The sequence below is a fragment of the Schistocerca piceifrons genome, chromosome 3, assembly GCF_021461385.2.
Source record: "Schistocerca piceifrons isolate TAMUIC-IGC-003096 chromosome 3, iqSchPice1.1, whole genome shotgun sequence".
NCBI classification, from domain to species: domain Eukaryota; kingdom Metazoa; phylum Arthropoda; class Insecta; order Orthoptera; family Acrididae; genus Schistocerca; species Schistocerca piceifrons.
In genome coordinates this window covers 891,053,819-891,071,077 of record NC_060140.1, presented here as the reverse complement: position 1 = coordinate 891,071,077, position 17,259 = coordinate 891,053,819, and the positions used below count along the sequence as shown (strand labels likewise).

General features: G+C 39.0%; 1 protein-coding gene across 1 annotated transcript in view; it reads left to right on the top strand.

Moving 5' to 3' along the window:
* LOC124789454 (lanC-like protein 2) overlaps positions 1–12,970 on the top strand; it is a 126,545-nt gene extending 113,575 nt beyond the window's left edge. The window contains exon 9 of the mRNA XM_047256816.1: positions 12,623–12,970. Coding sequence (XP_047112772.1) covers positions 12,623–12,699 — 77 coding nt within the window. The 3' untranslated portion in view covers positions 12,700–12,970. The remainder of the gene's footprint in view (positions 1–12,622) is intronic.
* The last annotated feature ends 4,289 nt before the right edge of the window (positions 12,971–17,259 follow it).

The following is a 17,259-nucleotide window of genomic DNA, read 5'->3' as shown; positions in this document are numbered from 1 at the left end:
GGAGTGTGCGCTGATATGAAACTTCCTGGCAGATTAAAACTGTGTGCCCGACTGAGACTCGAACTCGGGACCTTTGCCTTTCACGGGCAAGTGCTCTACCATCTGAGCTACCGAAGCACGACTCATGCCCGGTACTCACAGCTTTACTTCTGCCAGTACCTCGTCTCCTACCTTCCAAACTTTACAGAAGCTCTCCTGCGAACCTTGCAGAACTAACACTCCTGAAGGAAAGGATATTGCGGAGACATGGCTTAGCCACAGCCTGGGGGATGTTTCCAGAATGAGATTTTCACTCTGCAGCGGAGTGTGCGCTGATGAAACTTCCTGGCAGATTAAAACTGTGTGCCCGACTGCGACTCGAACTCGGGACCTTTGCCTTTCACGGGCAAGTGCTCTACCATCTGAGCTACCGAAGCACGACTCATGCCCGGTACTCACAGCTTTGCTTCTGCCAGTACCTCGTCTCCTACCTTCCAAGCTTTACAGAAGCTCGCAGGAGAGCTTCTGTAAAGTTTGGAAGGTAGGAGACGAGGTACTGGCAGAAGTAAAGCTGTGAGTACCGGGCGTGAGTCGTGCTTCGGTAGCTCAGATGGTAGAGCACTTGCCCGCGAAAGGCAAAGGTCCCGAGTTCGAGTCTCGGTCGGGCACACAGTTTTAATCTGCCAGGAAGTTTCTTTTTGTTGTGCCTATCTGTGATTCAACATCTCCTACGAGGTGTACCGGTATGAAATGAGCGTTAAGATACAAATGTGTCAATAGGGAACATTTGTTGTGAACGAGCCTTAATTTTTTTCCCCCTCTCTAAGTGATTAAGGTGATATTTAATGGTGGATGAAAGTAATACCATCACTGTTACACTACACACAAGTGAGGAGTTGATGTATCAAATTTTTAGCACATATTTTGAGCAAGCAACTATTACTATCGTAACCAGTGCTAGTACCGTGAGTCTCTACTTAGATCTGCCGTGTGTTCAGAGGGAGAGAAAGAGTCACCGGGACTGATATTGTGCCCAAAAATTATGAACTTTGCACTTGGAGAGGGAAAAATTACAGATTATCAAGAATGTTTTGTGTAGTATTTATGCACAGCTTAAAAAATAAGCATAGAATTAAAAAGACAAAGGATGGCATAAGAGAGAGAGAGAGAGAGAGAGAGAGAGAGAGAGAGAGAGAGAGAGAGAGAGAGAGAGAGAGAGCCATTTCCAACTTTTCCCTCCTTTGTAACACATCATCTCTCCACTTTAATTCATTCCTCTCTTCTATTCTGCATATGGTCCTCCACTAATTCCATGTGATTATGAACTAATATTTGTTTTATAATACGTTTTGCACATCTCTTAGCACATTTCCCTTTTTACAGCAAGAACAAATACAATTTATGGAACATAGTACTTTACAGAGCAACACATAACAGACACTAAAGAACAACTTCTGTGTAGCAATGAACTCATTGACTAGTCAACAGTAATACAGGTTACAGAATCTGCCGAGCTGTTTTTTGCAATTGCTTAAGTAACAATGTTTTTTTGGTGGTTCACCAGAGCCCGAGCATGCCAGTGGGCCAACCCATGTCGCCTCATTCAGCAAGCCTGTGAACTGTGCGGACGCGTGATCTCTGAAATCGCATGCATCATGAGTGAACAGTGATCTTCTATGCTACCTGGATGTTGAATCTCAGCCATTCTATCGTGCCAGCCATAGATGCTCATATTTTGTTTCTTGCCAAACTACAACATGGCTGCTAGGAAATATCACTAGAACACGAAAAGAAAATACTTTTCAATTCCTCTCCCTCATAAGCCTATTACTTCATATGTTGACATAAAGTTCAGAACAAGATATCAGTCTGCAATTCTTTGTCACATGCATGTGTAGTTTCAATACCTATTGTTGTGATGATATATAAGGGGCTGATTTTTGGTCACGAGACAGTCAGTCCAGAGATGAGTTTCAGATGAGGAACCTGTGTTTTTTAGAATGACAACAATGCATCAACTTAACAGTGAAATAAGTGTTACACCAACAGGCTGTGTGTTAAAGCACATTGTTCAAAGTTAAATTTACAGAAATTACAATTAAAACTTCATTAAATTAACTGAATACATCGAAAAGTTGGTTCTTTTTAATAGTTTCTTCTACTACAAAAGTTAGACTGAATTATTTGTTTAAATCATGAAATTAACACATATAGTTACACAAACAATACTTTTGACAAAACTGTTAATTACTTTGGGATTCATTAAGGGCTGGTTTTGTTAACATGTTTCCAACTAGAACCAGATAGATACTTTAAGAATGCTATTGCTTTGTCTCCCAAATGTTTATAATTAGTACAGAATTTATTTTTGTTTATACATCAACAGTAGAATTTAAGTTATGAAACAATTACTGATTTCACCGTATAACAAAAGTTACTAACTAGGAATAGTTAAAATAAATAAGAAAATCAGTTACATACATAAAACTAAGAGAAGAATTAGATCTGGTGTTATATTCTTTAAAACTGAGAGCCAACCTTTCTCTTGTATGAATATGCATATTATACTCACGTATGCTAATGATAGAAGTAAAAGTTAAAAGTAGCAAAACAAATTTAAGGAGGCAGATGGCAAAACAAGAGGGGAAGAAAAATTATCCCAGTTTGCTTCATCAGAAACAGGCCTTGTTAATTGTGTCTGAGGAAGCAGTATCAACAGTTTCCTCATAGCATTGTTGTTGACATTGTTCTCCTTTCAGCAGCAACAAATTTTTCATTACAACTTTTCAGAAAGTTCAGGATACTTTAAATGAAAAAATACACTGCAAAAATTCAGTTGTCATCATAATTTTCACTATATAAAGAAAAGATCTATTAAGTGCACTATTACGCTTCCCACCCGAATCTTTTTTTGTTTTGTGCAGTATATTACAACTGATTCAATAATGAATTAATATGTAAGCAGTAATGATTTACTTTGTTACCAATATAGCATTATTAATCTTTCACAATACATGTGTTCTAAACTTTCATGCAACTTTTAACAAAATTCTTTCTCTTAAAAAACCTTCAACCTCCTACTAGTGACTCTGCTGTTCGCAGTAAAGTGTACTGCAGAGGATACTTTCCAAATGATATTTTAGGTTTTCTTCCCATTTCATTCATATGTTAATCATAGAAAGGTGACTGCTTATATGGCTCTGTGCATGATGTTGATTAGTATCATTTTATCATCACTACCATCATTATTCTATAGGAAGGATACATGGGTGGTTGAAGACTATCTATACATTCAGTCCTGATATTTACTTTGTTCAGTTTTCTACTTAAGAGCTCAAAAGCTATGGCGGTTTTTCCGCAGCTCATAGTCAACTGAGGTTTCTGTTGCATTTTTTCTGTGAAATAAACAAAACTTTAATCTTTCATTTATTCATTCTCACATCGTATTCCATAAATCTCATCGTGGAGGAGAACCTTCAGGGATTGTGATATGTCAAGTAATATATTAATTGGTGGAAGCAGCCACTGTGGACTATTTGTGTAAAGTACACGAGCAGTAAATCACACCTAATGCTAATCTACTACCATTTGTAATTATTTATGGATTTCTTTATTGCCTTATAAAGGGTGATTCAATAGGAATGTCACCGAATTTGTGAGGTAATTCTACATGTGAAAATAAACCAAAAAAGTCCTATGAACATGTGTCCGATTTTCGATTGTTACAGAATTGGAGTGTGTTGAAGGCTACACACATCCATGAATGAGTATGAAGTCAGGTGTGAATATTACTTACTGAAACGATGTGTAGGTGCTGTGGAGGACAGAGTAATGATCAGACATACGACTGATCTATCATACAAGATGTCTGGGGATTCTCCAACAGATGGCAGCACTGTGATATCCCTCCGAGGCAATTGCTCCAAGCATAGCCAGTGTGCAATTGTGGATTGGATCAATGCACAGTTGTGAGACTCTTTGCATGTTGTACTTCAGTGCTGTTTAATTGAATGAGTCCATTGCGTCTGCGAATACCAACATGCTGCATACATTCACCCATGCAGAATAAGCAGTCATGTTGTTTGTTTATGGGTACTGTAATGGCAGTGTGCATGCAGCATGACAGAATACCAGAGACATTTCCTTGACTGATGAATGCTCTGTGCTGGAGTATTCCTCAGAGTCTTCAAACATTATGTGAATATGGAACACTATCCAGTGTAAACATTACATTAGAACAAGAGGCCATCCAGTCGGTTGAGGAAAGGGAAGACATTATTACAATGGTATAATGGAATCCCACCAGCTGTCAGCTCGATATTCCATAAATGCAAGTTTGGTGTATGTTAACATTCCGAGGGCTTGTGCCCATTCCAAGTGCAGCCCATGCAACATTTGCATCCAGGTGATTCAGTAAGCAGACAACAATTTTGGGAATGATTGGCTGTACACATACATCGTGCAGTACACATTTTTTCTTACAGATAAGGCTACATTTGCACACAGTGGTATCATGAACACCCACATTTCTCATACGTGGGCGATGAAAAACCTGCAGGACATTAGGGAAACAAGATTTCAAGTTAGGTTCTCAGTAAACATCTGGTGTGGTATGACTGATGATCTGGTGATAGGGCCTGTGTTCTTGCCAAATAGCATGACAGCTGCAGAATACACATGTTTCCTGATAGAAGACCTATCTGCACATTTGAAAGACATAGCATTAGAGCAATGATGCAAATGTACCTGTGACGTGATGGGCCATTGATTCGTTGTACCAGACAAGTATCCCAGTACCTGAATAACATGTTGCCTCAGTGGTGGATTAGCCATGGCGGACCTGTTAACTGGACCACCTGACCTAACCCAATTCGACTTCTGTTTATGGAACTGAGAGGGATGTGCATGCTACGAAAGTGGATATGCATGAAGAACTTGTTTCTCGTATCATCGATGCTGTTCCCTGCATTAAAGCCCACTGAGATGATGATCAATGTGCAATGTAACACACTCTCCAACATGTTGACAAGTGCATTGAGATGGGTGGATGACTTTTGAACACATCTTGTAGGATGGATCAATCATCTGCCCCATCATTATGTCCACCACAGTGCCTACACAGCATTTTGGTACATAATATTCACACTTGTCTTTATATCCACTCATGGATTCATGTAAGCCTCAAATCACTCCAGTTCCGTAATGATCAAAAATCGGTTCCGTAAAGATCAAAAATCAGACACATGATTGTAGAACATCTTCAGTTTATTTTCACATGTAGAATCATGTCACAAATTATGTGACATTCCTCCTAAATCACCTTATATGTTAGTTAGGACACTAAAAGAACATTCTTGACACCCAGCGGCTACGTTGCGAATGTTACTATGGAGCTGTTTTTTGTTAAACTACTAACTACCCAACTACAAATGTTACACTTGAAAATTTAGAGCCATTGCAATGCAGTACTACTGAAGTGCAAAAAATGCTAATAACCTCAGGAGATCAAACCACACTCTTTCTGAAATAAAAATAAAAGAAAAATTTTAAAAAACAAAAAAAGAAAAATAAGGTTTGTAAAAGTATGTCAAGGTAAAGTAAAGATTAAACTGTTTCAGTCAATTTTAATGCGTAGATACATCTCTCACTTGCATCTTACAGAAGAGTATGTACTTGTTTTGCCCACTGGCTCTGCTTCCAAGGCACCTCCTAGTGCACCCGACACAGTAGATCCACCCTCACAGCAGGGTGAGTAGCTGGTGGTAATGCGTTCGCATCACTCAAGGCAGAGGACCAATATGGTGGTTGCCTGGCCTTGTCTATTCACCCTGTGAGTGCACAGGTCGCTGCTCATTCAGCAGGGTCTGAGCAGGCACACAGGGGAGGGGGGGCCTCATCCGACATGTAGAGCTGGCCTCTCCTGCAGCTATCGAATGAGCAGGGTGGCAGGGTGCAGCTGCCTGCAAGTTATGGCTCATGTTGGCACAAACCATGCCTGTTGCATCTTTTCTGAGGCCATCTTCAGTTCATACAGCTCACTGGCAGGGGTGGTGAAGGCTGCTGACCTCACGCGCAGATGCAAGCAGAACTCACAATTTTCAGCTTCGTTCTCAGAGTTGATCGGGGTCCATTGGTTTGGAGCTGAGTGGAAGGTCTTGACCAAAGCTTTATCAACTTTGTGACAGTCTTGGCTGCAGATTTCTAGAGCTGCATTATCATGTGGGGATTTGTAGGACTCCCCTTGAAAGGTCAGGGCTGCACTACATGAAGGAAGCAGCTACTAGGATAGCAGAATACTTGTGGCGTGCACATGAGGGTTTTGCAGGCTTGGTGTTCTGATAAACACTCACCATTTGATATGCAGCAAGGGAAGTCAGAATATGTTCAGAATAAAGACACTTTGCCCGTCATAATTTTATCAGTAAACTTTCGAAGTATTCATAATAACGTTCCTGAATTTACTGCCCTTCAGGAAAGTTCTTGTACTCAAATTATTCTTGGAGCCAAGAGCTGGCTGAAACCTGAAGTGGAAAACTCTGAGATATTTGGCAAGTTGTGGAACATATATTGGAAAGGTAGATTAGAGGCCATAGCAGGGGGAGTGTTCATTGCAGTTAACAAAAATATTGTCTCTATTGAAACCGGAAGTTGAGTGTGACAGGGAAGTTATCTGGTCACACGTAACAGGTATAGTTGAAGACAAGTTAATTGGTGGATGTTTTTGCTGGCCACATGACTTTGCTGTGACAGTTCTAGAATCACTCAAAAAAAGACTGTGGTCAGTAGCACATCGATACCAAGATCATGGAATACTAGTTGGAGGTGGCCTTAATCTACTGAGTGTAGACTGGGATGTCCATGGATTCATTGCGGGTGGGCAGGAGAGGGGAGGGGTGGGGGGGGGGGGGGAGGAGTGTACGGACAGAAGTCATGAAAAATACTTTTCAACACATTTTATGAAAACTATCTTGAGCAGATAGCTCAGCAGCCAACATGCAGTTGAAAAGTTGAAATATATTAGACCTATTACCTACAAATAGGCCAAACCTTATCAACAATGTCAGTATAGAAATGGGGATTAGCAATCACGATGTCAGTATAGCAACTATCATCATGGAAGTCAATAAACTTACTTCCAGTTTTACGTTCACCAACCAATTATTTAAATGGAAGCAACACACTTCTATTTTACTCACAATGGGTTGGAGTCTCCAGATTTTGAATAATTATCTAGTGCAGAGGTCATTGGTTAGAATCTCTCCTGTTGTCTTCATTTCCTGATGTTGTACGGCTAGAGCCAGCTCATCGACATAGCCGTATTTTCTGGTCCAAAGAGTCAGGTAGATATAGGTTGAACAGTAATGGTGAGAGAACCGATCCTTTAGGCAACCTGTTGTTCAGCTTCACCTCCTTACTTATGTTGCTTCCAGTGATTACCTGGAACTTCCGATTGCTTAGCATGCTGTTAAGCAGTTGAGCCATTGTTCTGCAGGTTATGATGCGGAGAAATTTGTAGATAATGCCTTCCCTCCACACAGTGTTGAAGGCGGGTTAAGCAGTTGAGCCATTGTTCTGCAGGTTATGATGCGGAGAAATTTGTAGATAATGCCTTCCCTCCACACAGTGTTGAAGGCGGCAGTTAGAACAACAACTGCTACAGATGTTTTCTGCTTCATTTGGTATCCTGACTCTATGAAGGATGTGAGAGACAATACTTGGTCACAGCAGCTACGCCCTAGTCTGAAGCCTGCTTGATCAACTGGAATGTTCTCTAGGATAGTGCTACTTATCCTGTTATATATTAGCCTTTCAAAAAGCTTGTAACAGCACCTAAGTAGGGCAATGGGGCGATAGCTTTCTACCATGTTGCTGGGTTTCCCAGGTTTCAGAACAGATATTATCTTCGCCTTTTTAAACTCCAATGGAAGTTGACCTGTCAGCAGGATCTCAGTGTAGAATTCTGCCAGCCATTTCGTAGCTTTTCCTCCCATATGGATCAGGAATTCTGGATGGATACCACCGAATCAAGGTGCCTTAAGAGGTTTGAGGTCCTTCAGTCCAGAGTCAGTGTCTGAAACTGTGAAGGGATGGGTACACTCAGACGAGGGAGATGCCATCTTTTTGAGGTCACGAAGCTGTCTTCTGATATGTCTTGCATGTTTCTTGTCAGGAGGCACTCTTGAGGTAGTAATGATGTGGGAAGCAATTTGGTCTGGTGTTACTTCAAAATTTTTTCTGCGTGCTGGTGCACTTCCTCCCAGTTTTCTCAGAAGACTCCATGCTTTCCTGCTCGAGTGGATAAAGTGCATATTTTCAACTGTTTCTGCCCATTTCTGCCTCCGAGACATGTCCAAGCTGGACAACAGTTCCGTAGCTATCTCTGGGTCACCACTTTGCTGGAAGTGTTGGTACAGTGTTTCACTTTCATCATTCCATCCTGGAACATATTCTTTTCGGTATCCTCATGGTATGCACTTTTTAGCTGTTGCTGTCACTGCACCATTGAAGCGTTGATAGTTCTTATGTGATGGAGGTATCCAGCGAATGGTCTTATCCAGTTCCATTGAAAACTTCGCCCAGTCAGCTTTCTGGAAATTCCATCGAGCATGCGTGGTTGATCATATGACAGGAACCGTGCAGCCAATTTGTATTATTACAGGTCTGTGTTGGCTGTGAGGAAAGGCATCTATCACTTTCCTTGTGGAGTTGATGGGAAAGCCACTTTTGTTGCAGCTAACAAAGCATAAGTCAGGATTTGAATCCTTGTCCCAAGCAGCTGACCTGAAAGTGCCTTGATCTTTGGCATCAAACACTAGATGAAGATTATTCTCTTCAACCCATTCTGCAAGCATACTCCCATTTTCATCATTTTGAGAGTACTTCCAAAGTTCGTGCTGACTATTGATGTTGTCGCCACTCAGGAAACTCGCGTTTCCAGTGAAGAAATATTCCGAAGCCAAGGCCGAATTCCTGGATATTCTGTACTTGGTGTAACTTACCACGAGGTGTATGGAATTGCTATGTATGTCTGTAACAACATAAACGAAGCTTCACTGATATCTGTAAGTGTGGAGGCAGATATACATACAGTTGTCATACAATTGCACAGTATTACTATTGCAAATGTTTACAAACCACCCAAAACAACATGGCCTGATTTTGTCCTACACACAGCAGAACATCCTGCAATTTACATTTGAGAGAGAGAACTCTGGGACATTTCTACAAATAACTTGACAGTTACAAACTATTATTTTTGAGATTTTTACCCTCCAGACTTGCTGTATGGTTTGTTGAAATAAATGGTTTATCTGATGTGATGGTCTTTCTATATGGGGTCTTGGAGTCTTGAAAAGAACTGAGAATGGTGTCAAAATCAAGGTGACAATCTGCAGCTGATTGCAGCCTGTGCTCCCAATCCTGGGATGGTTTCTTCCATCGGAAGACAATTCCTCCTGAGATACACACCAATTACACATTTGGCCAACAGTATCAACAAATTATTTTCCATATTAACAAATTATTTGTTTTAATTTTTTTCCTGCCAGACACATCATTATTTGTTTTAGTTCAAATTCTATTTCCTATTTAAGGCAAATTAATATGTTGAGAGAGTGGTTATACACTCTCTCAAATATTAGGAAGGAAAGTACAATTTTTTGTTTATAGTATTGGCACAGAAAGAGAATATAATACTGTCAGAAGAAGGTAGCATGAAAGAATAGTTTTGTGGTGAGACATAGGTCAAAGTTCTTTGTGGTTGAGGCACAGCTCAAAGTACTCACCTCAGAACTGGCGTGAGGATCCATAGTGAGAATGACGTCACAACAGGTGGGTCTCCCAGTCCTGGAATCTGAGTGAGCTGGAATCTGAGTGAGCTATGATTCTGTTTTCATCTTCCTCAAGGAAGGAACTAATAGTTCTGAACTGAAAGTTAGAATATTGTTGTGTATTTTTATTTAAGAATGAGATATACTGGAGCATCTGAGATGTTTGCATAAGGAGCAAAAGTGCATTACAGTATACATATTAAATATTGGATGATGTGATTTCTTAAAAATTTGTTTGACATACCTTCAAACTGGGTGATTTTGGGCAGTTTTGAGGTTATTTTCACTCTTTTAGTACATCTTAAAGATGTCCATCATTATGGATAAATGATAAGGATTGAGATAATGGATTTTATATATTAAAAGTCAGTTCAAAAATCAACAATGGAAAATTCAGGATGGAATGTAACAATTAATTGTGAGAGTCTATTTGTTGAGCCTATCTGTGACTCAGCATCTTCACTATATAATTTTTAAAGGCTAGTTCTATTTTCTAACAAAATAAATTGCAAATTTTAAAGTTCTAAATTTTAAAGTTCTAATATTAAAAACAGGAACAAAACAAAGAAATTCTGTCAAAAGATTCAAATCAGTTTTCTTACTCAGCATTCAAAACTAAGATGCAAACACTTCAAACAGTGGTCATAAAGTTACGATGGCCTACAAGTCTAAAGTACATCTTCTCTAAAAATAAACACCCTTCCCTTCTCATCTGGTGAAGAAAGAACTCAAAAAACTGATTCTTTTTGTATTCTAATTTCATCAGGGAGGTTAGCAAACACGAATACGTTTCAACTGTTGTTGTGTGGCCACAAGAACTTGACTTATACTTCCCTTGCACCGATATTTGTGGCCACTCCAACATACTGCCTTGTATGTTCCTTGATGTGTATTTATAACCTGCAACAAGAAAAGTCTCTTCTTTCAGCAGTAAAACTTCATTGGATGATGGGTCATTTTCACTTTCACTACTGCTAGAAGCACTATCACTTGTCTCTAACTGTTTTCACTTCCCTGGAAGTCATGGCCCATAACAGATTTTCCAGGAGGAACGTCTAGTTTGCGGTGGCAGGTACTACCAGGCTTATTTGCCAGATACCGAACTTCATTGAGCATTTCTTCGAAAGTGGAAGTCTATGGCTCTGTGTAGCTTCACCAGCCCCCTGACATTATCAGGCAATTTCCATAATACATTATCCGGATCAAATGGGATTCAGCCCGTGGTGCGAAATCCTCTCTTTATGTTTTCAGTAGAATTTGTTGAAATCTTAGTCAGTGTCTGCATCAGAAGAGATTGAAAAGTATCCTTGAAAATGGTCTCAAGAGTTCACTTCTTCAATTCAATTAATATGGCTTACCACAGTGCTTTCATTGGTCTGAAACAGCTTACAACCAGCAGCTGGAGGAGGTGGGGGCTATAAGGGTGAAGGAGAGGGAATGAAATGTTGTTCCGCTCACATTCTACAATAACATATAAAGGCACGTGTCAGGATAAGTTGTTCTCAGTCATCAGTGTTGGCCTTTTTCACTTCTTCAAATAGGGCACAGCATTTGTAAAGAACCAGTCTGCAAGCATCAGTAGATCAAATCATCCAATCTTATTTGTATTGTAACGGTTTACCTGTGAGCCACCTTCTTGCCACAGGTCCCACAAATGCTCAGATTTATGAATGGCGGGTGGAGGAAGCAGTTTACCATTGGCACTTGCTGTCATCATTATTGAAACACTAGATTTTGAAGAATCCATCCGTTTTTCAACAAGCTTAATTCCTTGTTTTGTAATTATCTGTTGCTTGCCCAGATCATCTGACATGTTGGTTTCATGATAGTTGATTATCTTGCTAGGTGGAAGATTCTTCAGCATTGGCTTTATATTGGAGAAATACATTTTAACAGTAACTTTGTTCACTTTGGCATGAGCTCGTTTTATATTTTCTCGTAAACATATGGAGAGATCTTCTGAATGCCACTTGAGGAATAAATGCACCTGTTCTTCTTCTGACAAAATAGTAGAAAATCTCTTCTCTTTTCAGCCAGATTTATCAAGGTACCCTTTCACTAAATATCTAATATCCAATGTAATAAAAGGAAATCCTCAATGTGCAGCCCTCAAGATAAGTTGCTTCAGCATTGCTTTCTTCCACGTTTTGTACTGGTTATCCTCACAAATTTTTTAGATGTCTTTCCTGCACTTTATTTTGTAGAGTCCACCTAGGTGTACCATACAAATCATATGCTTTTCTGTGTGATAGTTTGCAACACTGAATATCAGGAAGAGTTTTGTCAAAAGTTCCACATCATAATTACACCATACTTTTAGAACCTTTCTTGCCTTTATATGTTCTCAGCATTTGCCGAAATCTGCCGAAATCCCCACACAACAGTATACAATTGTGTAAAAACATCATTATTTTATAACTTTATGAAAAACTTGACAAACTTGTGCAGCAATTGTCTCAATTCCCTAGGTTACTGATCTCGTTGACAACTGCAATTATAATATTTTTCCACTGGTTGCAACAATAGAAAGTTTCCACCTGATGATACTGCATGAACTTTCAACAATGAAACTGTTCATCAGATACTTACTTTGGTACACATTCAATCCCAAGTAAGTCATGTAATATGGGAAATACAATCTCGTGCTTAAAGTAATTGGCGAAAATGAAAATTAGCAGCAGTTCATTGCTATGCAATGGGAAAGAGCAAATAAAACATACTGTCCAAAATCCCCCCAGTGCGAAAAACCACCTCATTTGACAGAACTGATGTTTCTCGTAGTAAAATGACAGCTTTTTTTTCTTTTTCCACAGGTCTTGCTGGTACCATATATTTCCTTGTAGACATTCTGCATCCATACGTAGCTGCATTTCCAGGGTACACTCTGTAATCATATTTAGAGAAGGGTTATCTGCTACTTTGGTGCAGTAGACAAATAAATAAAATAACTGTCTGCATACAGTGTCCTCTATTTGTGTTTTAAAATTTAACATAAAGCTTAATTAAATGTGTTGAAATTGCATAGACTGAAAAACTGAATGTTGTTACTGTGTAACTACCTGCATATGGTTTTGTATTCATATGCTAATTATCTTGAGCTGCTGTTAGAAAAGCTTGATTATGTGCCAAAGGTGGAAAAGGAAATATATTCTGCTTAAAGATGAAATGTCTCAATTGTATGTGCATGCTTCATTAAATTTAAAATGTGAATCATTCTCAGTAAGTGTAATTGTTGTCTATATTACATTTATTATATCACATTATTTAACATACGTACTGTTAGAGCTGCTGGTGTAAGATAATTCATTATTACAGATACAATAAATACTGTAGTTAAAAACCTTACATGTATTCATTTATTGATCTGCATAAAAGCATTTAGAAACTACGTCAAATATTGATTTGGTTTTCAATTCCATTTGTTCCATTTCAGTATTCAGTTTATTCACCATTGACCACTTACAGCGGAATCGGCCTGAACATTAAATATACAATTAACAATAACTTTACAGTAAAGTTTTCACAATTTAATTCCTTTTCTTTTAGGAATATTCTTATTTACTAATGCCAATGATTATTTCAAAATATTCTGTAATCTTATAAAATGGGTGTTTGAGTAACCAGTCATAAACTTTACGTTTGAAAATATTACTGGTCAGTGACCGAGCAGATGCTGGAAGTTTATTGAAGAGTTTTAAATATACATTCATTATTTCCTGGTTTTTGTATGTTTTCCTGTCTCTATTTTCTTTTAGTTGATGCTATTGCAACAAGTATTTTTATTTGCAAAGGCATGTCACCAGCCTTTTGTCAGTAATGTAAAAAGAAAAAGAAATGACTACTTTGCAGTTTATAGAAGTTCCATAGCTTTTCTGGTAGATGGAAGTTAAATTAAATCAAAGTAAGTGTTAATAACATCTTTGTGAGATACAGTGAAGAAACAGTATCTTAGTACCTCTAGGTCATATGTGAAGTCAAATTAACAGATCAAAATCATTTATTTGGCACTGTTCAATTGTACAAATATCCAAATGCAAGGTGATGACATGAAACTGGACATTGTATCTTCTAACAATGTGACGTGGTTGATAAGTCTTCAACACTCTTCTTTTGATTATCACAAAGACATATGTGAAATTTAGTGATGCTGAAAAGCAATTTAGGTGGAAATACCAGGCTACTGGGTGTGGCAGTATGCTTATATTCTCTATCAAATTGACAGCAGAATTGACTTGTGGGGCATCTGTTGATTGGAGGTCATTAGAAAAACAAGCATCTGAAATTGCAGCAGACGGCACCAGCCATATCAGTTTGTAACAAGCTTCACCCAACAGAAGTCCCATATCACGTACATCAGTTTGTTTTGAAACTGTGGAATGCATTTTGTCCTTGACACGATTACCTTTCTGGAGATCAAGTAATTCGTCTGTATAAATAAAAGCGTGATTTTGGAAGCAGAGATTGTTTGAAACTCAGCTCACTTAAATTGTTGATCTAAAATGCTCCTAGCTAGCAAATTCCAGATTAATCTCACATTCGTTGGCACACAGAAGGAATTTTATATGATAGGCAAAATTGTGCCTAATGAATTGGTGACAAAATATTTAGTTGAATAATGGGTTTATTGTCATGTTGACCTGTTGCCCTATAGCTGGATTTGCATAGTGTCAAATCTACATGTACCACTAAAATCCTGTAAAGTTTAACTTTCAGAAGACTTTAGAGTCAGTAGCTTCTGTTAGGAAACTGATCTTGTTGCTAAGCTGCAGATTATATTAACTTGAGAGGTGGATTTTCAACCTTTCTTATATATATGAATTATGACATATGAAAGATGCCAGGCATAACAGTATTATTAATTGGATAGCTGCATTCCTGAATAGTGTTAGTTATGTGAACTATAACAAACACTTTCACTATATTCATCTAGTGGGATTCATCAACTCTTTTTCAGTTCCATGTCAAAATGTGATACCAACAGAGCTCTTTCATTGAGGTAAACTTTCCACATTTGTGGCAATCTACTCCTTATATCTTCATTGCTTCCCAGACAGGAGAAGTCTTTCACCTCTGCCACTACTATACAGGATGTTTCAGAAGTGATGGTCAATGTTCAGGGATAAGACAGGAATGACCACTCGAAACAAAAAAGTAAAGTAAACATGGGCTCTAAAATGCATACGTTAAGAGCTATGAGCAGCACTTGTTCATGTTTGCTGCTTTTAAACCCAACTCATCTAATGAATAAGTGCTTATAACTTGTAAGGTATACATTTTAGAGTCCATGTTTGCTGGACATATTTTTCTTGTTTTGGTCCTGTAGTATCATTGCCACAGATACTACTACAACGCCGCGCCAACACAAGGTTGGCAGCCTGTCATCTGCCGAGCACAACACACTCTAGCAGGCTGTGCAGCTCGACAGAACTGGATTATGCGTCATTCACTTCGCTAGATTTCAATCTAGGCAGACACACTTTCATAATCAGCCCTCAGCCAGTTCTGTAATGTTTGCATTGATTCTTTGAGGAGGGCCCATCAGGCTTAGTCCCTGAGAATATGTTGTATTAGTTCATGGTATTCCATGTTACAAGATTGTCAGTTTATAGCCGCAGCTGCAGTCCTACAAACTACTGAAGGTAAGTAATTTCATTGTACTATGTGTTTCTTGAATAATAATCCTTCTCTCTAACAGTGTGCCATACCGCATATTATTGCAACCTGGACTCCTTCAGCTCCTATCATCTCGGCCTCCTACTTATTTGCATTTAGTAATGAGCTGAAAACACCCAAGCGTTTTGTGCCTCTAAACAGTGAGACACAATAGGCCCATACTACCACTTCCCAAAACACGGAAAGCAAAGAGCTTGCAGTAGAAGAAATTTATTTCACAGTACTGAAGATCAAGAATTGCTCGTAGCTGTCAAGGTATGTGTTTTAGAGCCCGTATTTACTTGACTTTTTCGTTTCAAATTATCTTTCCTGTCATAGTTCAGAAAGTAACATTCAACTCTCGATATTGTAATGTTGTACAGACGCAATATTGAAAGTAACACCAACCAGGTTTCATTTTACTTCCTTATGAAGAGATCCACAATAACACTAAATGCAATAAAAACAGTATAAAGTCAAACAGTATAAAGTCTCATAACTGTAGAACACATCAATATACAATCTCATAGGTAAGCAGGGCTCTCTGGTGCACAGTCAGTCATGTATGGACAGAGTTGGTCACAGTGTCATGACCAACACCAGCATGGATGTTGATGTGCAACAAGTCACATAAGAAAAATTTTGGAAAGCATTAGCTACTACAAGCCAAGAGGAATTAAGGAGCAGACCTGCAAAATCAGAATGAATATATTCCAATCAAGAACTGAGAAGTGTTGGTGGCGAGCATAATAATTATGCAAAGGATCCAACACTTGGCTCAGTGGTTTATCCGGCCAGCTGTGGTGGACAAATTGAACAACCTGATGTAAGACAGGATCAATCGGGAAAGTTGCCGAAATCCGAGAACTGGTGTTGAGAAAACCATCCACAGTGTTTTGGGCTTCAACGTCTAAATGGAAATACAACAGTTCACCCTGATCAAATGTTGGACCAGGGCCACTCAGAAATCAAGAAAGAGCATCCACATTAGCATGTTGTGCTGTGCATTGGAAATGAATCTTGTCGCTATAGCATGTTGAAAACAGAACCCAGTGTTGCAGGCAATTGGCTGTTTTGTCTGGTGAAGATACTAAAGGACTGAAAAGCGAAACCAGAGGATTATTATCAGTAATCAAAATTAAACTTAGAACTGTGTAGGTAAACATGATTTTTTGGCATGTACACAATAGCAAGGCTTCTTTCTCTATCTGAGAGTAACACTGTTGTATCTGATTCAGAATTTCGGAAGTGCACACAATAGGGCATTCAGAACTGTCCACATATTTGTGTTTGGGAATAGCCCCAAGGCCGTACTGAGAGGCATCTGTGGCCAGAACAAGGTGTTGACCTGGCTGGAAGGTAACCAGACAACATGCCGAGTGTTATTTTGACCTTAATACAGTAAAGAAACACTTGCACGGGGGCAACCAGTGGAAATGGACATTTTTATGTAAAAGAGCATGAATTGGCTGGGCCAATCTGTCTCTACCAGGAAGAAATTTAGGGTAGAATGCAATCTTTTTGAGAAAGGCTTGCATCTCTTTGACATTGGTGAACATGGAAAAACTTTAATGGCATCGACATGTTGGCATAAAGGCTGGAAGTCAGCATGTGAGTCTTCAAAACCAATATAGACAATAGAACACTGAAAAAATTTTGATTTGTCAAGTTATATTTAAAACTGTCAGACTGTAGCACCACAAACAAGGCATGAAGGTTCCACAGATGTTCATCTGTTGCAGAACCTGAGACCACAGTATCATCCAGACAGTTAATGTACCCCCGACATGGAGGCTCC